Source organism: Carcharodon carcharias, chromosome 21 (assembly GCF_017639515.1).
Source record: "Carcharodon carcharias isolate sCarCar2 chromosome 21, sCarCar2.pri, whole genome shotgun sequence".
Taxonomy (NCBI): Eukaryota; Metazoa; Chordata; class Chondrichthyes; order Lamniformes; family Lamnidae; genus Carcharodon; species Carcharodon carcharias.
The window spans coordinates 40,963,555-40,988,071 of record NC_054487.1 but is presented as its reverse complement, the minus strand read 5'-3'; the positions used below and the strand labels follow the sequence as shown (position 1 = coordinate 40,988,071).

The 24,517-nt window shown below is 43.6% G+C and overlaps 1 protein-coding gene across 1 annotated transcript in view; it reads left to right on the top strand.

Moving 5' to 3' along the window:
* LOC121293402 (metabotropic glutamate receptor 8) overlaps positions 1-24,517 on the top strand; it is a 434,543-nt gene that overhangs the window by 233,295 nt on the left and 176,731 nt on the right. Inside the window, exons 3-5 of the mRNA XM_041216453.1 lie at positions 1,176-1,311; positions 1,912-2,066; positions 2,512-2,649. Of these exons, the coding sequence (XP_041072387.1) occupies positions 1,176-1,311; positions 1,912-2,066; positions 2,512-2,649 (429 nt within the window). The remainder of the gene's footprint in view (positions 1-1,175; positions 1,312-1,911; positions 2,067-2,511; positions 2,650-24,517) is intronic.

Here is a 24,517-nt window from a genome sequence, read left to right as displayed (position 1 = left end):
GAATGCAATACATTCTGAAGGACATTCATGGATTCTCAAGTCACATGTCCCTTCTATGGCTTGGAAGAATCCCACTTCCACATGTATGTTGTGTGTGTGCAGCTCCTATTCGCTTATTTGAAAGATCTCCTCCTCAAGCCTCTGATCTCACTTCTGTTTTTTAGCCACTGGGTGTGGAAGGGATGAAGTTGAAAGAAAAAAAACGTGCATTTATATAGCACCTTTCATGAGCACCAGACATTTCAAAACACTTTATAGTCAATGAATACTTTGAAGTGTATTCACTGCTGCAATGTAGAAGACTCAGCAAACAATTATGATAAGGACCGGATAATTGTTTTTTGTGGGTTTAATATTGGCCAGGGCACTCACAATAACTCCTCTGCTCTTTGAAATAGAGCCATGGGATCTTTTGTATCCATCTGGGCCACAGTTTAACAGCTCATGCATAAGCCAGCACCTCCTACAGTTTAGCAGGCCCTCGGTAATGCGCTGAAGTAGCAACCTTGATATTTGTGTTCAAATTCTGAAGTGGGACTTGGAGTCCACAACCTTCTGATTCAGAAGCGAGAGTGCTACCAATTGATCCACAGCTGACACAAGTTGCACCATTGGTTTCTAATGGCGAAACAATGGGCAAGTTGGAGGACCTCATTGTGGACCTCCTCCTGGGCCTTGTCAAGGCAGCATTTTACAGGTCCCAGGATGGGCAGAGCCCAAGGGCAGAGAATGATCACTCTGACTTCTGTCTGCCTCTCCTCTATGGAATTGTCCATGCCTGGGTGGTCTTGGAGAGAGTCCATACTCTTTTTACTGGTATGCTTGAGACCTTCCATAACCGGTGGGCCAATCAAGTTATAGAGTATTTCCTTGACTCTATAAGCATATTGTTATTTATATGTCACAGCTACTTTTGCCTTTGTTGTTTATTTGAAGCACCTTAGTTTAATTGGATTCTGCTTGTTTTATCATATTAGTGGTGCTCTTATGGGCACTTGTGCTAATTTTCATTGGTGATACCGCGGCAATGCAGTGTCACCCATAGTGGGCCCAATCAAAATAGGCCAACATAGATTAGAGAGCATATATTCCAACAACATGCTAATACTTGTGATCAACTATTATAGCTGCTTTTGATTGTTTAGTTAATAACGTGGCAATGTTCTTTCCCTTAGGTAGGGTTTGCATTGCGCAGTCACTGAAAATTCCTCGAGAGCCAAAACCAGGTGAATTTGACAAAATCATCAGACGCTTGCTGGAAACCCCCAATGCTCGTGGAATAATTATATTTGCAAATGAAGATGACATCAGGTGCGTATTACTCTCTTTTTAAAGTTGAAGTCATATTGACTGTGTTTCGTTCAGGCCTCTGGGAAACCAAAGTGCTCATCCAGTTGCTGCCAATTTCTATTTTGATAAAGAGATGGCTAAGGATTTCAGCCAGAGCTTAGATCACAGAAATATTGCTAATGAATAAAGCTGTTCAAAACAATGATTTGTAATGGCTGCGAATTCCGCCGAGGTGCACAGGGAGTTCTAATGCAATTACACTTCAGGCTGCAGCCTTGATCCTTTGGGAAATAGAGCTGGTTTTTTGAAGTCTGCAAATGCAATAGATCAGAAACTAACCACCGAGGTGGGAGAAAGTGACAAAGTGAACATGACAGTTGGAATGATTTAGATCAGATTAGGTGACCATTTCCTGTGGCATGAATGCAGGCTTCAAACAGGTGTCTCTGCTGTTTTCTTTTTATGTATTGGGCTGACAAAATGATTGGTTAAATGGGTTGCACTTTCGCCCTTTTAATGTCTGGGGGAAGAGTGAATGAGCCAAAATGGTTGCTATTATTTCCAAGCGCAAGCTGAAGTATCACAGTTTACCCGACCTCCTTGCTCCCCTTCTATCTGCAGCCGTTTACTGGAGGCCGCCAAGAGATCCAATCAGACAAAGCATTTCCTATGGGTCGGCTCTGACAGCTGGGGTTCAAAGGTCGCACCAGTGCACCAGCAAGAAGAGGTCGCTGAAGGGGCTGTCACCATCCTCCCCAAGAGAGCCTCAATTGAAGGTAGGATCACCTGAGGCGCTGCTTCCCAAGAGAACCATCTTCAGTGCTTATTTTCCTGTGTTCTGATTGAAATTCATGATTTGAGACTAAGCTCAGCGGAAAGTGCCAAACTCAGTAGTATTTCCCTCCAGAGGTGAAAAGGTCAGTGTTGAGGGAAATTGGCTACAGACCACATTAATTTATTTACACTGCAAACTGTCAAAGCTCAGGACACTAGTGATAAGTTTTCCTGTATTTTCTTATCCAAGTTAGCTACACTGTCAGCGTTATAAATTTTCGGTCTTTAAAAAAAAATCAAGCATGTTAAAAGCTCCAGAAGGAAAAGGAATGACAGTACTGCCAAAACCTTCATTTTACTGACCCACATCATACGTTGTAGATGGTTCAAAAAGTTTAATGCGCTGCTCACTGTTTACCATAGCTGACCGTTTTGTTTCTGCCTCAGGCTTTGATAGATACTTCAGAAGCCGTACACTGGAGAACAACAGAAGGAATGTCTGGTTTGCAGAGTTCTGGGAGGAGAATTTCAACTGTAAATTAAGCTGGCATGGGAAAAGAAATAGCAAGGTCAAGAAATGCACAGGTAATGAAGCTTATTTATTGAGAGTAAAATCTGGCACAGCAGGCTTTTTTTTAAATTCATTCACGGGGTGTGGGCTTCATGACTAGGCCAGCATTTATTGCCCATCCCTAATTGCCCTTGATAATGTGGTGGTGAGCTGCCTTCTTGAACTGCTGCAGTCCCTATAGGTACACCCACAGTGCTGTTAGGGAGGGAGTTCCAGGATTTTGACCCAGCCACAATGAAGGAACGGCAATATATTTCCAGGTCAGGATGGTAAGTGACTTGGAGGGGAACTTCCAGGTGGTGGTGTTCCCATCTATCTGCTGCCTTTGTCCTTCTAGATGGTAGTGGTCATGGATTTGGAAAGTAATGTCTAAGGAGCCTTGGTGAATTCCTGCAGTGCATCTTGTAGATGGTACTCACTGCTGCCACTATGCATCGGTAGTGGAGGGAGTGAATGTTTGTGGATGGGGTGCCGATCAAGTGGGCTGCTTTGTCCTGGACAGTGTCAAGCTTCTTGAATGTTGTGGGAGCTGCACTCATCCAGACAGGTAGGGAATATTCCATCACACTCCTGACTTGTGCCTTGTAGATGGTGGACAGGCTTTGGGGAGTCAGGGGGTGAGTTACTTGTTGCAGGATTCCTAGCCCCTAACCTGCTCTTGTAGCCATAATATTTATATGGTTAGTCTAGTTCAACTTCTGGTCGATGTTAACCCCCCAGGATGTTGATAGCGGGAGATTCATTGATGGTAATGCCATTGAATGTCAAGGTGCAATGGTTAGATTCTCTCTTGTTGGAGATGGTCATTGCCTGATACTTGTGTGGCGTGAATGTTACTTGCCACTTGTCAGCCCAAACCTGGATATTGTCCAGGTCTTACTGCATTTGGACATGGACTGCTTCAGTGTCTGAGGAGTCTTGAGTGGTGCCGAACATTGTGCAATCATCAGCGAACATCCCCACTTCTGACCTTATGATGGAAGGAAAGTCATTGATGAGGCAGCTGAAGATGATTGAGCTGAGGACACCACCCTGAGGAACTCCTGCACAGATATCCTGGAGCTGAGATGGCTGACCTCCAACAATCACAACCATCTTCCTTTATGCTAGGTATGACTCCAACCAGTGGAGTGTTTTCCCCCTGATTCCCATTAACTCCAGTTTTGCTAGGGCTCCTTGATGCTACACTCAGTCAAATGCTGCCTTTATGTCAAGGGCAGTCTCTCTCACCTCATCTCTGATATAGGTCTTGCTGTTGGCGTAAAACATTATTTACTGATGGAAATTGTGTCACACTGACCAGAAGTTTCAAAGTCCCTGTGTTTGTATTGCCCTGACAGTTGTATATCTGACATGATTCCTTCCCCTCATCGCTGGGCCAAACCTCCTCTAAGATTCACCCCTGCCCCAGCCCTGACTTGCATTTTTCTCTTCCATTGCCCCTTCAAATTCATCTTGGCCATGAGACCCACTTGTTGCTCCCTCAACCTTATTCCCACTCCCTTTATTCCCATTAAACTGCTGACCACACAATTTGTCTTTCTGTTTTCAGTTTTTTTTCTCTTCCTTTTATGGGAAGTGGGTATTGTTGGCAAGACCAGCATTTGTTGCCCATTCTTAATTGCCCTTGAACTGAGTGGCTTGCTAGGCCATTTCAGAGGAAAGTTAAGAGTCAACTACATTGCTGTTGGTCTGGAGTTACATGTAGGCCAGGCCAGGAAAGGATGGCAAATTTCCTTCCCTAAAGGATAATAGTGAACCAAATGGGTTTTTTTACACAACAAATGATGATTATTGTCATGGTCACCATGCTGAGAATAGCTTTATAATTCTAGATTTATTGTTGAATTTAAATTCCACCAGCTCTTGTGCTGGTATTTGAATCAGTGTCCTCAGTGCATTAACCTGGCCCTCTGCATTACGAGTCCAGTGATATTACCATGACACCACCATCACCCCTGCTGATATTGTTAATTGTTCTCCATCCTTCAGTTCTTTCCCCATCTCCTTCAAATCTACCATCATCACCCAATCCCACAAATAAACCTGACTCCTCTGTCCATGCAAACCACTGCCTCATTTCCAAAGTCCATTTTCTGTCCAATGTCTTGAGCAAATCTTTCTCAGAACTACTTTTGAATTTCGGTTTACACTCCTACCATAATACTGGAAAGGTTCTATTCAAAGTTACAAATTGTATCTTAAGTGGGGTGACAAAGGTAAACTATCTCCTCTTGTCCTTTTTGACCTGACTGTGGCTTCTGACCGCTCCATTCTCCTCCACTGCCATCCAGCTGCTGAGACTGCACTCACCTGCTCCCATTCTTACCAGTCTAAGCCAGTGACTTAATTGCATTGGCTTCTTTTTCCCCCTCCCACATCATTACCTCTGGTGTCGTATTACAGTTGAATAAAGGCAACTTTTGGCCTAAATAGCCAGGTGGTTATGGTACTGGGTTTGTAACCCCAAGATCAAGAGTTCAAACCTCACAATGGCAAACTATGAAACAATGTAACTTCATCTGAATAGGAACAGATGGAAACATGTTTGTACTTGAAAGAGTTACATAAGCTTGGCCTAAATAGCCAAGTGGTTATGGTACTGGGCTTGTAACCCCAAGATCAAGAGTTCAAATCTCACAATGGCAAACTATGAAACAATGTAACTTCATCTGAATAGGAACAGATGGAAACATGTTTGTACTTGAAAGAGTTACATAAGCTTGGCCTAAATAGCCAAGTGGTTATGGTACTGGGCTTGTAACCCCAAGATCAAGAGTTCAAATCTCACAATGGCAAACTATGAAACAATGTAACTTCATCTGAATAGGAACAGATGGAAACGGGTTTGTACTCAAAAGAGTTACAAAGGCATGAGGGAGGAGCTGGCCAGAATTGACTGGAAGATAAGCCTAGCAGGAAAGACAGTGGAACAGCAATGGCAGGAGTTTCTGGGAGTAATTTGGGAGGCACAGCAAAAATCCTTCCCTAGGAAGAAGAAGCATAGTAAAGGGAGGATGAGGCAACCATGGCTGACAGGGGAAGTCAGGGACAGCATAAAAGCTAAAGAGAAAGCATACAATGCAGCAAAAAGCAGTGGGATTGGGAAGCCTACAAAGACCAACAGAGGACAACTAAAAAAGAAATAAGGAGAGAGAAGATTAAATATGAGGGTAAACTAGCCAGTAATATAAAAGAAGATTGCAAGAGTTTTTTTTAGATATATAAAGGGTAAGAGAGAGGCAAAAGTGGACATTGGACTGCTGGAAAATGGCACTGGAGAAGTAGTAGTGGGGAACAGAGAAATGATGGAGGAATTGAATAGGTACTTTGCGTCAGTCTTCACGGTGGAAGACACGAGTAACATCCCCAAAGTTCAAAAGAGTCGGGGGGCAGAGGTGAGTATGGTGGCTATTACCAAGGAGAAGGTGCTAGGAAAACTGAAACGTCTGAAGGTGGATGAATCACCTAGCCCAGATGGATTACACCCCAGAGTTCTGAAGAAGATAGCTGAAGAGATAGTGGAGGCGTTAGTGGTGATCTTTCTGGAATCACTGGAGTCAGGGAGGGTCCTAGAGGACTGGAAAATCGCTAATCTAACCCCCCTGTTTAAGAAGGGAGTGAGGCAAAAGATGGGAAATTACAGGCCGATTAGCCAGACCTCGGTCGTTGGTAAGATTTTTATTAAGGATGAGATTTCAGAATACTTGGAAGGGCATGGTAAAATAGGGCAAAGTCAGCATGGCTTCATCAAGCCTGACAAATCTGTTAGAATTCTTTGAGGAGGTAACGAGTAGGTTAGACAAAGGAGAGCCAATGGATATACTTGGACTTCCAGAAGGCCTTTGACAAGATGCCACACAGGAGGCTGCTCAGAAAGCTAAGAGCCCATGGTGTTAGAGGCAAGTTACTAGCATGGATAGAAGATTGGCTGTCTGGCAGGAGGCAGAGTGTGGGGATAAGGGGGTCCTTCTCAGGATGGCGGCCAGTGACTAGTGGAGTTCCGCAGGGTCAGTGTTGGGACCACAACTTTTCACTTTATACGTTAATGATCTAGATGATCTAGAAGGAACTGAGGGCATCCTGGCTAAGTTTGCAGATGATACAAAGATAGGTGGAGGGACAGGTAGTATTGAGGAGGCGGGGAGGCTGCAGAAGCATTTGGACAGGTTAGGAGAATGGGCAAAGAAGTGACAGATGGAATACAACGTGGGGAAGTGTGAGGTCATGCTCTTTGGTAGGAAGAATAGAGGCATAGACTATTTTCTAAATGGGGAGAGAATTCAGAAATCTGGAGTGCATAGGGACTTTGGAGTCCTAGTCCAGGATTCTCTTAAGGTTAACTTGCAGGTTGAGCCGGTAGTTAGGAAGGCAAATGCAATATTGGCATTTATTTTGAGAGGACTAGAATATAAAAGCAGGGATGTGCTGCTGAGGCTTCATAAGGCTCTGGTCAGACCACATTTAGAATATTGTGAGCAATTCTGGGCCCCGTATCTCAGGAAGGATGTTCTGGCCCTGGAGAGAGTCCAGAGGAGGTTCACGAGAACGATCCCAGGAATGAAAGGCTTAACATATGAGGAACAGTTGAGGACTCTGGGTCTATACTCGATGGAGTTTAGAAGGATGAGGTGGGATCTGATTGAAACTTACAAAATACTGAAAGGCCTGGATATAGTGGACGTGGGGAAGATGTTTCCATTAGTAGGAGAGACTAGGACCCGAGGGCACAGCCTCAGAGTAAAGGGAAAACCTTTTAGAACAGAGATGAGGAGAAACTTCTTTAGCCGGAGAGTGGTGAATCTATGGAATTCATTGCCACAGAAGGCTGTGGAGGCCAGGTCATTGAACGTATTTAAGACCGAGATAGATAGGTTCTTGATTGGTAAGGGGATCAAAGGTTATGGAGAGAAGGCGGGAGAATGGGGTTGAGAAACCTATCAGCCGTGATTGAATGGCAGAGCAGACTTGATGGGCTGAATGGCCTAATTTCTGCTTCTATGTCTTATGAAGTTGCTCCGTATTGCCTTGTAGTAGGTAGAGAGGCTTTGAGATCAGGAGTGAGCCACTCACTACAGATTACTCATTTTCTATCCTGTTAGTATAGCCATCATATTGATATTGCTGGACCAGGTAAACCCATCAATGTTGACTCTTTGAACACTCATGCTGGGGCTTTGATGATTGTGATGGCCTTTGAAAGTCTGGTCAAGGCTGTTGAGCATTTTTTTGTGGGCGATGGTACTTATGTGGCATAAACATTATCTGCTTCTTCTCATGCTAAGCCAGGATGTTGTTCAGGTCCTAATTAGGCCAATATGGGTGGCTTTACCATCATAGAAGTTGTGAATGGAACTGAAAACTACTGGATTTGTCAATGAATAGCCCCATTCCTGGCCTTAAGATGGAGCGAAAGTCATTAATGATGTAACTAAAGATGGTTGAATTAAGGAGAAGGCCATGATGAACAGTGTTGTAGGGCAGCCATGACCATCTCCCTTTGTACCATGTGATTTCTGTGGTCCTCAGCTTTCCTAAGACTCCTTGGTTAGTATCCCTTCACCTCTAGCATTTGGCGCTTGTATCTATGCCATGATCATAGCTGTGACAAGGTCTAGAGATATATGTTTCTGACAGAAACCAAACCAACTGGAGTGGATTATTATTGGCTTTATTAATATAGGCACAAGGAGGATAACCTAATGAAACACTGGCTAGGCCACAGGTATATGGTGTTCAATTCTGGGCACCACACTTTGGGAAAAATGCAAAGGCCTTGAGAGTGCACAGAAGAGATTTGCTAGAATGCTACCAAGGTTAAGGGACTTTGGTTATGTGGAAAGACTGGGGAATATGGAATGGTTGCCCTTTCAGCAGAGAGCATGCTCAAAATCTTGAAGGGTGTTCATAAACTAAACCAGGGAATCAATTTTAACTATTCTCATGAGGCAGGAAATAGGCTGTAACTTTCCTGATGCCTGCAAATGCTGTGCTAATGGCTTTAATGGCCCATATACCAAGACGTTCAGGCTCTTTCCAAATATTTTACCTCAAACATGTTACCATTTAATATGTACTCCACATTCTTGATTCTTTTGCCCAATCTGATATAATTAAGTGTATCTGCATTGAACTGTAGGTTCTCTGTTCATTGACCTAGACCATCCAGATCCCATTGGATTAGTGCACATTGGTTAATTTCATTAGCTACTGCTTTGAATATAGTGTAATTCATCACTCGATATTCTGTTCTCTAAGTTATTTATAAAAAATATAAGCAATGGAAGTTCTAACATGACCCCTTTAAGCCTTCACTAGAAACTCTGAACAGAAGGAGTGCCCATTAACTAAATTGGAAATGAATTTAGTATGAAAATGGACATTTGCTGAAATTGGTATGAAGCTGTTATCCAACACAGATCCATATACAAAGAAATATGCCATTGTTGTGACTGCTTTATTACCTCAATTGTTTACTTTGCTGGCCTTAATAGTTTTCACAGTTTAAACCTTTCAGGCTTTAGATTGGAGCAAATGTCCACCACTTCAGCCAGTGATCTTTCTCAGTAGCTCGTAATGCATAGAAACTAGAAAAATTGAGTTTATAATGGTCAATAGAATGAAAGCGTGAACTGAAAGGTCCAAACTTTTCTTGATGGTGATCTGCAAAGAGGTTAATGGCAGTTTTAGAAAATTGTACTTGGAGGTAATAGCCTGCGATATTTTCAGAAAAAAATCATGTGTCGATTGAAAAGACATTGCTAAAGGAGATGGATGATAAAGTGGGGAAGGTTGATTCATAGAATCATAGAATAAGGTAGCACAGATAAAGAGAGCATTTGGCCTATCGTGCCTATGGCAGTTTTTTGCTTCAGCTATATAATTAGCCCCAATTCCATGTTCTTGCCCGGTAGACCTGGAAAATTTTTCCCTTCCGGTATTTGCACAATTCCATTTTGCAAGCAAATATTTATCCTGCTTCCAACAATCATTCAAATCATAGCAACTTGCTGCATCAATTTTTTCCCCTTTATTGCCTCTGGTTCCTTTGCCACTCACCCTGACTCTGTGTTCTCTGGTTGCCAATCCTACGGACACTGGAAATAGTTTCTCCTTATTTATTCCATCAACACCCTTCAAAATTTCCAGTATGCTCTCTGCTTTAAGGACAACAACCCCATATTCCCCTGTCTTTCCATATAACTGAGGCCCCTTAGCCTTGGTAGCATTCTATTAAATCTCTTCTGCACACTCTCAAGGCCTTAGCATTTGTCCCAAAGTGTGGTGCCCAGAACTGAACACAATACACCAACAGCAGGCCTAACTGTGTTTTATAAAGGTTTAGCTTGATGTCCCTTCCATATTCCTTTTTACTAGTCTTCTCAATTAAAGCTTCATAGATCTACAGCCCATGTCTTTGTTCCTGCACCCCCTTTAAAATTGTACCATTTAGTTTATATTGCAGAAGTTGGTTATTGGAACCGCTGACTTAGGCCTGCATTTTCATAGAATTGGAACAACTCTGGAGCCATTTAAAAATGCTGGGCGGGATTCAATTCTGGGATTCCTGGCACTCCCAATTTTCCCTGGCAGGGGATAGAATCCAGGTATCGAGTTCACTCCCTGCACTCGTGATCTTGCAGGCTCCATTGCAGGTTTAGGTATCTCATAGCATCCCTGCAATTTTTGTGGGGTTCGGCAGTTTTTCCATGACTCATGGCTTATGGCTGTCAGAGGAGTCGTGAACCAGATTCTGGATTTGGAATCTTTTGAAAGGTATCTCCAAAAGGTCTTGCCCTTGACCCCCAAGCCCCCCATGCCCTTCATGCCAACACATGGCCCTTCCAGGCTCATGCGCTTAGTATGCACCATGTACAGAATCAATGAATCCTAGAATAGCAATGGCATGTGTGGAACTGTTGCATTGGAAATGCAATTGTGGTGATCACCTTGATCTTATCCCTACCACAGCCCCATTTCTGTCAGCTGGAAAGAGTTAAATTCTACCCTAAATCTTTGAAATATACTTTTTCTTGCTAGAAGTGTAAAATATCAAAAATGATTGCTGCCATCAGTAATCTGCTATATTTCGCATCACACTTAAAACATCATCCAAGCCAATTTGTTGGTGGATCTGGCTCTCTCATCCAACAAAAAGGAATTTCTGTCAAAATGCCAGACACAATAATCCTGTACTTGAGCTAAGGTTATAGAATAGGCTTGAACAGACCATTCTGCTGCTTTTGCCAGTTCACCTTTGTTGCTATTTACTGATGCACAAATTCAAAACTTAACACCATTTTAACCTGCAGTTTGCACATCACAAAATAGGTGTACAATACTAATGGTGGGGACATACAGTTTCTTCTGTTGTTTCTCACAGAATATCTATGAGTTTTGCCTTGCAAACACATAAGAATGATTAGTTTTTAATGTTCATTCCAGGAAACTTGTTTGATGTTTGGCTAAGATTACTTGAAAAACAGAACAGGAGAGATGCTGTAAACTATTGAGTTGTGGAGACTAGATCAGAGAGACAAGCAATTGTTACTTGGCAATAACAATAACCATAGTACCTGGGATGACCTGCTACCTCAGTAGGACATTCTGGATTCTGGGGAAAGAACAGCTTACTGCAGTAACTATAACCCAATTCAAAATGCCAGCCACATTGGAGAAAATTCACACAGCAGCAGAGACTATCAAACTTTATCAACATGACCTTTGTTTCCTGGGAGCAAAGAGGAAGGGAATTTTATTTGCAAAAAAGGTGAGCAGATTTGCCAGCAGGCAAGTGGTTAAAAGAGCTCAAAATGCATGTCGGGAGACCAGCAGCAACCTGCCGACTTCAGCCTTTAACTTGAGTATGATCTGAAATGTGCAGGAAACCCCAGTGGACAGGTAGGTATCCAATAATAATGTGTGAAGTACTCATTAAGAGCTGTTTTAACTCAGAAGTTGAACTTAACTATGTTATTGGTTTCCCAAGCTTCATGGAACTCACCAAGGAAATCAAGGTGAGAGGGCAGTGGAATTTGACAGGACTAAACAGGCAAGAAATGCTTTAAATACTGAAAGCTTGGGCTTGCTATTGTGCCTTGGTGAAAGGCTTTTGCTCACAGGGCTTGCCAAAGAATATGGAGGTGATTCCCAAAACCTTGGAGGCCATTTCTACCATTATGGAACTTACTACCTTTGTTTAGCACTTCCCAGCGTCAACTTTAAGATCAGTATGGAAACCACTTACAAAGTTTTACCTTGGACCTCAGATGAGGAACAAGGTGAGCTGCAGCACTAGGAACAGAAGCAGTAGCTGTCTCCTCAACAACCTGTCACACCACAGGAGAGAGGGGAGGAGCACAAGGGTCTAGCTTGCATGAGGCAATATCCCCAGTGCAAGGTTTGCAGGCAAAGGATAAGTGTTTTGGACATGACTGAGCAGCAATGCCTCAGGAGACTTAGAGTTTCCCGTCAGGAGTTGACAGGCATCTGCAGCATCCTGGAAGACGACTTCTTGGCAAGTGGACCAGATGGGCACTCATTGCCAGTGGTGGCCAAGGTCACTACAGCTCTAAATTTTTTCACCTCTAGCTCCTCCCAACTAACTGTGGGTGACATTTGCAGAATCTCACAAACTGCTGCCCACAAGTGTTTCACACAGGTGACTGATGCCACCTTTGCCAGTGCAGGGACTTCTGGACATTTCTCAAGTGATGAGGCCAATTGGAATGAATGGGCACTTGGCTTTGCTGCTCTGGCTGGCTTCCACTGGCTCAGGGAGTCATTGGCTGCATGCATGTGCCAACCCTAGCACCACCCCTCCCCTCCACCAGTGCAACCAGCAGTTTTTGTTAACAGGTGGGGATTCCACTCCACCAATTTTCAGCTTCTGTGCAGCCATAAAAAGATCATTGCACATATCTGTGCAAGATTTCCAGAGAGCTGACTTGCTGGTTTCATCCTGTGCCAGTTAAGCCGCCTTGAGATATTTACAGCTTAATGCTGAGCCAACCAATGTCTCCTTGGAGACAGGGGCTACCCTCTGAAGATGTGCCTGATGACACCTGTGAGGAGCCCAGGCATTGATGCCCAGGAAAGGTACAACAGAAGCCACCTGACCATCAGAGCTATGACAGAGCAAGCAATCGGGATGCCGAAGATAGACTTCAGGTGCCTGGGATGCCCTTAAGTATCCAGAATGATAGTGGCTTTCTGTGCCTTGCACAAAATAGCATAGCAGTGAGGAGTGGAATGTCAGGAGGAGGAAGTTGTCGAGCGCTCTGTGTTTTCAGAGGGGGAGGAGGGATAGGAGGATCTGGGAGAGGGAACGCATGATGTGGCGAGGGGGCACCAACAACTGCACAACATAACTGCCTGGTTCAGTGTCCCACTGATCAATTCATCTCTCTCCCTGCTACCCACTGCTCATCTTTAACTCTTGTCTTATTCTTCATAAGGCAGAATGCCATTTACTGGGGAGCAAGCTAAAATGGACAAAACAGGAAAATAGAACAAACAAATACATTTTATGGCCTAGAAAAAATACAGAATTATCTAACAGAGATATGTAACACATGTAAGAGCAGTACAGAAATATGTAACAATGTGTTGAATGCTTACGTGCATACTATCATGCAACTACAATTCTCCACTTCTTTGGCTACTTCTAAGTGATAATACCCCTTGTAGCTTCAGCCTAGCCAGAGGCAGGCTGCTCATATTCCTGTTCTGACTGCTCAGATTCTCTTGGCTGAGGTCTTATGGGTTTTGGAATGACTGTTGAACCTGCACTAGTGCAGGTGCACACTCAACTGTTTGGACAAGAGGAAACATGTGGGGTTCTGAATGACGGGAGGGGTTAAGGGGTCAGAAGCTTTGAATAGAGACCCCAGCTTCTATGCCCCCTTTCTCCATCTTCCCCCATGGTCCATTCATACTTGCCTGCTAGCCAAGAGCTAGTGAATGGCCAATCTGGGTTTCCTCAATCCTGTTTAAGGTGGCAATCCATTGGTGAGGACCAGCATATGCACTCAGTTAGCTGCTGGTCTGATGCTCCATGGTCTTTTCTTTGATGTGGACATTAATGTAAAGACCTGAGACATCATGGCACCCATGTTGGAGACAGAACCCTCCAATCTCTCTCCTGTTGTCAGAACCAGATGGATTTCCTGCTGTTGCCACAGAATTATCCTTTTTGTCGAGGTCCCCCAAGGTTCAGTATTTGCAACCAGCTGGACAGAGCTTGAAGGGAGCTGTGCCCTTCGATAGGGACTCGCCACTGCTGTTCCTGTCTTCACCACTTCACCAATTAGATCTGACAAAGTGAGAGGGTTCTCTCATTGTTGCGCACATGATCATATTTCACTGGCTGATGAGATTGTCGGCATGATTGAATGTTGTGTGCCATGTGACTGTGTGATATTTAATTCTTTTATCAGATAGTTGGAAGGCTCTCAACTCTTCGTCTCCAATGTTCCAGGAATAAGGAACTTTGGTTACGTTGATAGATTGGAGAAGCTGGGGCTTCTTTTTGTTGAAAAGAGAAGATTAAGAGTAGATTTGATTGAGGTGTTCAAAATCATGATGGCCCTGAACAGAGTAGATAGGGAGAAACTGTTTCCATTGGCAGAAGGAACCCGAACCAGAGGACACCAATTTAAGGTGATTGGCATAAAAAGCAACAGTGGCATGAGGAAAAACTTTTTTTACACAGCAAGTTGTTGGGATCTGGACCTGAAAGTGTGGTAGAGGCAGGTTCAATTGGGGCTTTCAAAAAAGGGTTGGATCATTATCTGGAGAGAAACATTTGTAGGGCTATGGGGAAAACGCAGGTGAGTTGCTCTTGCAGAGAACCAGCACAGACAGGACTGGCTGATGGCCTCCTTCTGTGTTGTAACCTTCCTATGATTCTATGAAAAGGCACTGACAACTGAGCTGCTGAAACTTCCAGGTTCCCCACATGCTGTTGGCTTTCCCTACTCTTGAGCAGGTTAGAAACTTTAAACCCAGCCCCAGTGTTTTGAGTATAATGAAGTATGTGGAGCTGGGAGTGAGTGGAGGTGGAGGAAGGTCACATTATCAATCAGCTAATTTACACTCTCCTTCTACTAGCCATGTCACAAGATAGATTCACATGAGGAAGAATATTCTGCCCATCTTTGCTCAGCAGTCCAGAAATGCCCTGCAGTTCCCTCATTACCACATTCAACAGTCTCTTGAATGGTACCAGATGATTTAGAATAGAAACAGAAAATGCTGGAAATACTCAGCAGGTCCTGTAGTATCTGTGAAGGGAGACACAGTTAATGTTTCAGGTCAATGAGTCATCAGAAACAGATGATTTGGCCTTGACTAATCTACTTTGGTAATTGACTCCATTCCACATGTTGATGACTATTTGTGCAAAGAAATTCTAGGTGTCAGTCTGAAATTTTCCTTAAACTCAGCTCCTTTATCTGAATGTTGCAGCTTCATTAGTTTAATTAGATACATTTCATCCACGCCTGGTGATTCATCAACTTTCAAAGATGCTAAATCCTTTAATATTTTCTCTCTCACTATGTTTATCCTATATAATACTTCAACTCCTATTCCTTAAATAAAATGTCTGCATTTCCCCTCATTTTTTGTAAAGCCCGGCGCAAAGTATTCATTAAGAACTATGCCCACATCTTCTGCCTCCACACACAGGTGACCTTTATTTGTCTCTAATTAGCTCTACTTTTTCCTTAGTTTTCCTCTTGCTTTTTATGTATTTATAAAACATCTTTGGGCTATCCTTGATTTAACTTGCCAATATTTTTTCATGCCCTCTCTCTGCTTTCTAATTTCCTTTTTAATTTTGCTCCTGCTTTTTCTATACTTCTCTTGACTTGCTGCTGTATTGAGCCCCCGGTATCTAACACAAGCTTCCCTTTTTATGCCTTATCCTATCCTGTATGTGGCTGAATATCCAGGGAGTTTTAGATTTGGGAGTCCTAGTTTCTTTGTGAAAATCTTTGTTCTGAACCCTTACTCTCTCCTCCTTGAATAGCTCCCTTTGCTCTGACATTGATTTACCTTCAAATAGTTGGTTTCAGTCTGCTTTTGCTAGATCACATCTCAGCTTATTAAAATTGGCCTTTCTGCAATTGAGAACTTTTACTCTTGGTCTATCTTTGTCCCTAAATCCAACTGAACTATAGCCACCACCATTAAAATGGTCATCTGCTGATATCCCTTCCACCTGCCCAGCCTCATTCCCTAAAAATAAGTCCAGAACTGCCCTCCTCTTGTTGGGATTGCTGGACACTGACTAAAATAGTTCTCTTGAATGCTCTTTAAGCAATCTGTTCCCTCCACACCTTCTACACTGATTCTATCCCATATTATTTGACTAGTTAAAAGCCTCTACTTTATTGCCTGTAGTTTTTTTAAAAATTCATTAATGGAATGTGGGCTTCGCTGGTTGGGCCATCCTGAGTTACCCTTGAGAAGGTAGTGGTGAGCTGCCTTCTTGCACTGCTGCAGTCGGTGTGATGTAGATACACTCACAGTGCTGTTAAGTCAGGATGGTGAGTGACTTGGAGGAGAATTTCCTGGTGGTGATGTTCCCATCTGTCTGCTGCCCTTTGTCCTTCTAGATGGTAGTGGTTCTGGGTTTGGCAGGTGCTGTCTAAGGAGCCTTGGTGAATTCCTGCAGTGCATCTTGTAGATGGTACACAATGCTGCTGCTGTGCGTCGGTGGTGGAGGGAGTGAATGTTTGTGGATGTGGTGCCAATCAAGCAAGCTGCTTTGTCCTGGATGGTGTCCAGTTTCTTGACTGTTGTGGTAGCTGCACTCATCCAGGCAAGTGGAGAGTATTCCATCACACTCCTGACTTGTTCCTTGTTGATGGTGGACAGGCTTTGGGGAGTCAGGAGATGAGTTACTTGTCACAGGATTCCTAGCCCCTGACCTGCTCTCGTAGCGACAGTATTTATATGGCTAGTCCAGTTCAGTTTCTGGTCAATGGTAACCCCCAGGATGTTGATAGTGGGGGATTCGGTGATAGTAATGCCATTGAACATCAAGGAGCGATGGTTGGATTCTCTCTTGTTGGAGATGGTCATTGCCTGACACTTATGTGGTGTGAATGTTACTTGCCACTTGTCAGCCCAAGCCTGGCTATTCTTCAGGAATTGCTGCATTTGGACATGGACTGCTTCAATATCTGAGGAGTCTCAAATAGTGCTGAACATTGTACAATCATCAGTGAACATCCCCACTTCTGACCTTATGAAAGAAGGAAGGTCATTGATGAAGCAATTGAAGATGGTTGGGCCTAGGAAACTACCCTGAAGAACTCCTACAGTGATGTCCTGGAGCTGAGATGACTGACCTCCAACAACCACAACCACCTTCCTTTGTACTGAGTGTGACTCCAACTAGTGGAGAGTTTTCCCCCGATTCCCATTAACTCCAGTTTTGCTACAGCTTCTTGATGCCACACTCTGTCAAATGCTGCCTTGATGTCAAGGGCAGTCACTCTCACCTCACCTCGGGAGTTCAGATCTTTTGCCCAGGTTTGAACCAAGACTGTAATGAGGTTCAGGAGCTGAGTGGCCTTGGCAGAACCCAAACTGGGCATCAGTGAGCAGGTTATTGCTATGCAAGTGCTGCTTGATAGCACTGTTGATGACCCCTTCCATCACTTTACTGATGACCGAGAGTAGACTGATGGGGCGGTAATTGGCCAGTTGGATTTGTCCTGCTTTTTGGGCACAGGACATACCTGGGCAATTTTCCACATTGCCGGGTAGATGCCAGTGTTGTTGCTGTACTGGAGCATCTTGGCTAGGGGCGCTGCTAGTTCTGGAGCAAGTCTTCAGTATATTGCTGGGATATTGTCAGGGCCCATTGCCTTTGCACTATCCAGTGCCTTTAGCCATTTCTTGATTTAATGTGTAGTGAATCGAATTGGCTAATGACTGGTATCTGTGATGCTGGGGACCTCCGAAGGAGGCCGGGATAGATCATCCACTCGGCACTTTTGGCTGAAGATTGTTGCGAATGCTTCAGCCTTATCTTTTGCACTTATGTGATGGGCTTCTCCCTCATTGAGGATGGGGATATTTGTGCAGCCTCCTCCTCCACTGAGTTGTTTAATTGTCAACCACCATTCATGACTGGATGTGGCAAGACTGCAGAGCTTAGATCTGATCCGTTGGTTGTGGGATCGCTTAGCTCTGTCTATCACTTGCTGCTTATGTTGTTTGTCATGCAAGTAGTCCTGTGTTATAGCTTCACCAGGTTGACACCTCATTTTTAGGTTTGCCTGGTGCTACTCCTGGCCTGCCCTCCTGCACTCTTCATTGAGACAGGGTTGATCCCCTGGCTTGATGGTAATGGTAGAGTGGGGGATATGCCGGGCCATGAGGTTACAGATTGTGTTCGAGTACAATTCTGTTGCTGCTGATGGCCCACAGCGCCTCATGGATGCCCAGTCTTGAGTTGCTAGATCTGTTTGAGATCTATCCCATTTAGTTTGGTGGTATTGCCACACAGCATGATGGAGGGTATCCTCAATGTGAAAGCGGGACTTTGTCTCCACAATGACTGTGCGGTGGTCACTCCTACCGATACTGTCATGGACAGATGCATCTGCAGCAGGCAGGTTGGTGAGGATGAGGTCAAGTATGTCTTTCCCTCTTGTTTGTTCCCTCACCACCTGCCGCAAATCCAGTCTAGCAGCTATGTCCTTTAGGACTTGGCCAGTTCGATCAGTAGTGGTGCTACCGAGCCACTCTTGGCGATGGACCTTGAAGTTCCCCACCCAGAGTACATTCTGCACCCTTGCCACCCTCAGTGCTTCCTCCAAGTGATGTTCAACATGAAGGAGCACTGATTCATCAGCTGAGGGAGGGCAGTACATGGTAATCAGCGGGAGGTTTGCCTGTCCATGAGACTTCATGGGGTCCAGAGTTGATGTTGCGGACTCCCAGGGCAACCCCCACCCCCCAACTCGACTATGTACACTGTGCCACCACCTCTGCTGGATCAGTCCTGCCGGAGGGACAGGACATACCCAAGGATGGTGATGGTGGTGTCTGGGACATTACCTGTAAGGTATCATTCTGTGAGGATGACTATATCAGGCTGTTGCTTGAATAGTTTGTGAGACAGCTCTTCCAATTTTGGTACTAGCCCCCAGATGTTAGCAAGGAGAACTTTGCAGGGTCGACAGGGCTGCGATTCCCATTGTCATTTCCAGTGCCTAGGCCGATGCTAGGTAGTCTGTCCAGTTTCATTCTTATTTGTGACTTTGTAGCAGTTTGTTACAACTGAGTGGCTTGCTAGGCCATTTCAGAGTCAACCACATTGCTGTGGGTCTGGAGTCACATGTAGGCCAGACCAGGTAAGGACGACAGATTTCCTTTCCTAAAGGACATTAGTGAACCAGATGGGTTTTTAACAACAAAAAATCAACAATGACATCATGGTCATCAGCAGACTTTTAACTCCAGATTCTTATTGAATTCAAATTCCACCATTTGCTATAGTAGGTTATGAATCTGGGTCCTCAGAGCATTATTTTGAGTTTCTGGATTATTAGTCCAGTGACAATATCACAATACCATTGCTTTCCCCTGCTTGTCTCAGAAATTTCCCTACATATTTGCTCTTCCATCTCTCTCTGAACATGTGGAAATCTCTACTCTGCTCCTGGAAGTGTGATTACCCTTTTTTGTTCTTCACTTCAACCCATTTCACCTCATTCGATGATCCTTCCATCATATTATCGCACCTTAGAGCTGTAATTGTTTCATTAAACAATATGGTGACCCCCTCCTTTTTATCCTCCTATCTATCCTGTCTGAAACTCTGGAACCAGGAATGTTGAGCTAACATTGTTGCCTTTCTTAAAGCTATGTTTCAGTAGTAGCTATCATACTTCCAGATGTCTATCCGTGCCCTCATCTTACCTGTCTTATTTACTAGACTCCCTACATTGAAATATATACCATAAAGCACTGCTATTTCTTTTGTGTCTATTTTATAACCTTGGTTTTCTCTGCATTCCACACTCACTTACTAATACTTTGCTTTCTGTTTTCATCTTTGCTCCTTTCCCTTAGGAATCTGTGCTCGGGTACTCATTCCCCCGCCAAGCTAGTTTTAACCATCCCCAACTATACGAACAAACCTCCCCGCCAAAATATTGGTCCCGTCCTGTTTAGTATTAGAAAATTTGCAAAGTTAGTTACATCTTTATTATCGATATAAATTGTGGTAAGAGGTTATCACATGTTTATCTGAGTGTGGAGGTGAGGGAAATATTGCATGGGCTGGATTTTATGGTTTCTGATGGGTTAAGGGAGGTGGAGCAGGAAGTGCACAGTCTGCTCGCTTTTGCCCCGTTCCCACTGTTTCAGCACGTCGAATGAAATGTAGGACAGCCAATCAGCAGCTGGCCAGCAGGAATGCAGCCAGTTAGCACTTTGAAGGGGAGTGGGAGGGGGCCTCTGTGCCCAACTGGGGATCTAGGGCCCGACGCCCAGCAGGAGAGGCGATAGGCCGTGAACTGAAAGTCGGTTCTGACCACCAATTTAATGGCCCCCTTCCCTCTCACTCTCTCCTTATTTGCTAGGTCAGCCTATAAAAACTGAACAAATAATATTACTCATGCCAAGTGCTACCACCTTCAGCAGCAGACTCTGCTTCTATATGCAGCCATGGTGCTGTTTACAACTCTTTTTATTCACTCTTGTGCGACATCCTCATACCTGGCGTAATTCCAGTGTTTTATCCATGCTACTATGAAACATGGAGGGGAATGAAAAATTGCAGTCTGTTGGCTTTTTAAGAATCTCAATAACTTGTTTTTGAAAGAGCAGGCAGGCTTCTGATTTCGGTACCTGCTCACCTTCCATATTATTGGAGACTGGTGGGATGATGTTCGATTGTTGACCCGATGTCATCACGCAAAATCCAGCCCACACTTACTGAGTAGAGGCATGAGTGAAAAAAAATCATTTTTAAATCATTTGTAAACCTATTATTGCTTGACATAAATCATATGCACCCTTAGTGAAAATATTCCGCCACAATTGTATGTCTTGTATTTGGGTTTTTTGTTTGCTTTTTGAGACATTGGTATTCTTAGAGAGATTTGTGCTGCTGGCTATTTTAGCAATACTCTGATTTTTATGGATGAAGAATCATTGGCAGCGTTAGCCTTGGTTCATAACTCTATACGTGCAGATCTTGTAACAGGATTATTAATGAAGCAGAAGCCTCATCTGAATTCTGAGTCATGGTCTGAGGTACCTTTTGCAAATGTTTAACTGCTTTTTGAGGGATACCTGATGTAGTAGATCCCCAAAGAGTCGTCGTGAGGATAACAAATGCTTAAGGAGGAATCTGAGGTGTGATGGTCTTGCTCTTATAAACAGTAATATCCATGGATATCATCTCACCGATGGTTTTCAATTCTGCAATATATCAAAGACATACCTTAAAAATTATGTGTGCTCCTATAATGAGCAGTATGTTAATACCACCATTTTGATGAATATTGTCTGTTACATATGTTCTTGACAAATACTAGCGCTGAGTTTGATTGTGGATCATTGTCTCTATGATCATCAAAGTTGAAGTATCACTCCTCTCAGCAAAATTGGACACTTGCCATTGTAAGACAGAACATGAAAGATTCCAGACCTCGGCCGCTCTCTATCTATATTTCCACAAATATGCCTAATCCATACGTCATTGTGTTGTAAGCTGATAAATGTTTATAAAGATAGGACTGCTGCGCCATTATTAGCACTAATAATTAAAGGGACCCATATTTAGCTCATCACATTATGATGCATTATGCTACTGCTAATTTGAAACTAATTTTAAGGGGATGGTGTCTAATTGCTTTTAATTAAACAATGAGTGAGGTCGTGTTGAATTTACTTGCTATTTAGGCTGTATGTTTTTTGTCTCTGGTTGTCTTTTTTAAGTGTGATTGTTAACACCAATTAAGAACCCTCCATATGTAATGGCTCTGGTGTGACATTGAGAATTTCCCTCTTCGTTCAAAATAAATGCTTCAGTCTGTATTTAAAAGTGCAACGCTGAGACTTCTGTGTGACCCCCTAAAGTGTGATGGACCAAGAAATGGAGCAAATGTGATTGACAAGAAATGCACAGCAGATATGTTTCATATTATCAGCAAATCTGCTTTGGCACAGCTTACATTAAGTCACAGGATTGTTTTTAAGGGCAGGATCACTATATCAGGTAAAATAAAATAGGTCAGAACTCCCATGGATCCTTGTGAAGAACGCCCTCAAACATGTTATTAGATGTCATCAGTAAAGTAATAGATCAGGTCAAAAAAGTACTTGTGGGTCATTTAACAGCATCACGGCCTCCCACCCAACACTGTCAACCAGGATTGTTCTGCAGATCTGCAGTCACATATTAATCTTCTGTTGAAGTGCAGATGGCTGTTTCTTTATGGGTTATTGCTGTTAAATAATACCAGTTCAATTTATAGAGATCAATCACGAGGATGTAGACATTTTAAGCTGAAGCCTAACTCACAAAAACTGGTGGGCTGGGGTTGGGTTGGAGGTTAAAATATAAAATTCTGAAACAGGAACTCAACCATCTTGAACTTCTGGTTTTAATGGATGTAGGATGAGAGGTGGGCGATGAACCAACTCATGGGAGGCATTTTGGCAATTTAAATATAATAATAAAGCTGTGCAGCTTCATTTTAAAAGTCATTTTATTTTCAACTCATGTTGGGAGGGATGACCAGACCTTGGGAAACCTGACAGCTAAAAGGAGGTGAAAAGGTGATTATTGCCCTTACTGCGCTGCTTGTGGGTTAGGAGGAGCAGATGTGCATCTACCAGCCCAGCAATCTGTCCAGTAAATCCCCTGCCTTCCAGCAGTCTGTCTGCTCCCCATTGACCACCATAGGAGCCCCTGATAATCAACGGAACCTCCCAGCTACCATTTTGGTATGATATCCTCCTCCCAACCAACACTGCACACCCTTGATCATTATTGGAACTTCCGACCTCCAACTTTTGCCATCGACCATCATCCAATCTTCTGACCACCAGCAAACCCCAACGCAACCACATTGGACTCCTTCCCCTCCCAGCTCCCAGTCATCTTCCACTCTCCTTCAACCACCATCTGATGACACCCATCAACCGCCACCTGGCCTCCACCATATTGGATCCCACAACCACTGGCGATTAAGACCAACCCCCACCACAAAGCACCCCCGCCCCTCCAACTACTCCTACCTGACCGCTTCAGCTAATCAGGCTGCCAGTGGATGGGAAAATATCAGAAAAAATATAAAGGAGTCCTGCAGTTAAAAACTGGAGGACATTCAAGAAACTTGTTTTTCAAGATTTCCTGACCTCAAACTATCCAACTCTGCACCAAACTCACCTCTGGGCTGAAGCTCAGTCTTTGACTCTGGTATTTATCTGAATTATGTATATAGGAGGTCTTGTGGTACAGTGGACAGTGTTCCCTACCTCTGAGTCAGAAGCTTCAAATTCAAGTCCCTCCCCAGGACTTGATGACCAAAGAATGTGGCCAAACAGGTTGATTATCAACCTGTAAATCTTCCCAACACATGGCGGTAAGAATGGGGGAGATTCCTGGTCAGCCATGTGATGGGAAGAATGTTGGAGCTTCTACCATTACTATCCATAGCTCCAGACTACAACATGTTGCCAACAACTCATCCCCCTGAATGATCTGTAACACACAAATGTGTGTGTGAGAGAGAAAAGACAAAGATTTCAAGAAAACTGAAAACATACAACAGATTCAAAGACACATTTATGGCTATTTCAAAAGCCATTACAACAATAACTGTAATATTAAGTGGCTCAGTGGGTAGCACACTGTCTCTGAGTTAGAAGGTTGTAGGTTTAGTTCTCACTCCAAGACTTGCTTAATAAAATCTAGGCTGGAGTGCTGCACTGTTGGTGACACTCAGTGGGACTTTCCTCACCTGCCCACTGCTGTGATCCTCTGGTCCTGCTGCAAGTCAATGGACTTCTGGCTGGGGTGGCTGGTCCTGCCTGTGATGGGGCGAGAAAATCCTGTCTACTGTCTTTTGGATGAGATGTTAAAGCTAGGCCCTGTCTGCCCCCTTGTGGACATAAAAGATCCTATGCATTGTTTCAAAGAAGATGTTGGGATTTGGACTCTATACTGAACCTCAGAGTTAGAAAATTCTTGTCAAGGATTAACCTTACTGACAAAAAGGATAATCACTAATGCAAACTAACAAGATTTATTGGACAACAAAGATTAATGCTTAATCTTTAGGGGCGGAGGTGGTGGCATTGTGGTATTGCCACTGTACTGGTATTCCAGGAACCCAGGGTAATGCTCTGGGTTCAAATCCCACTATGGTAGATGGTGAAATTTGAATTTGATGTAAAAAAAATCTGGAATTAAAAGTCTAATTGTCAACTGTCGTAAAAGCCCATCTGGTTCACTATTGTCCTTTAGGGAAGGAAATCTGCCGTCCTTACCTAGATGTGACTTCAGACCCACAGCAATGTGGTCCTCTAAGTGCCCTCTGAACAAAGGCAATTAGGGATTGGCCGACCTAGCCATTGACACCCGCATCCCATGAACAAATAAAAAAAAATCCCACTAATCGTGGAAGCACTGTCTTTCCCATGGATCCAAGGATTTTGAGGGTTCTCTCGTCTTCTTGGTTGCTTGAACCTGGTCTCTTGACTCATGATACTCTTTGAGGTATTAACTTAGTCAATCTAACTCTAACATAATACATGCAGCTTTAAGACTTCAACTCTGACTTCTCAGTCTACGTTAACTGTTGTAGCTTGATGTTTCACAGCTAGTTGCTGAGTGCTTTT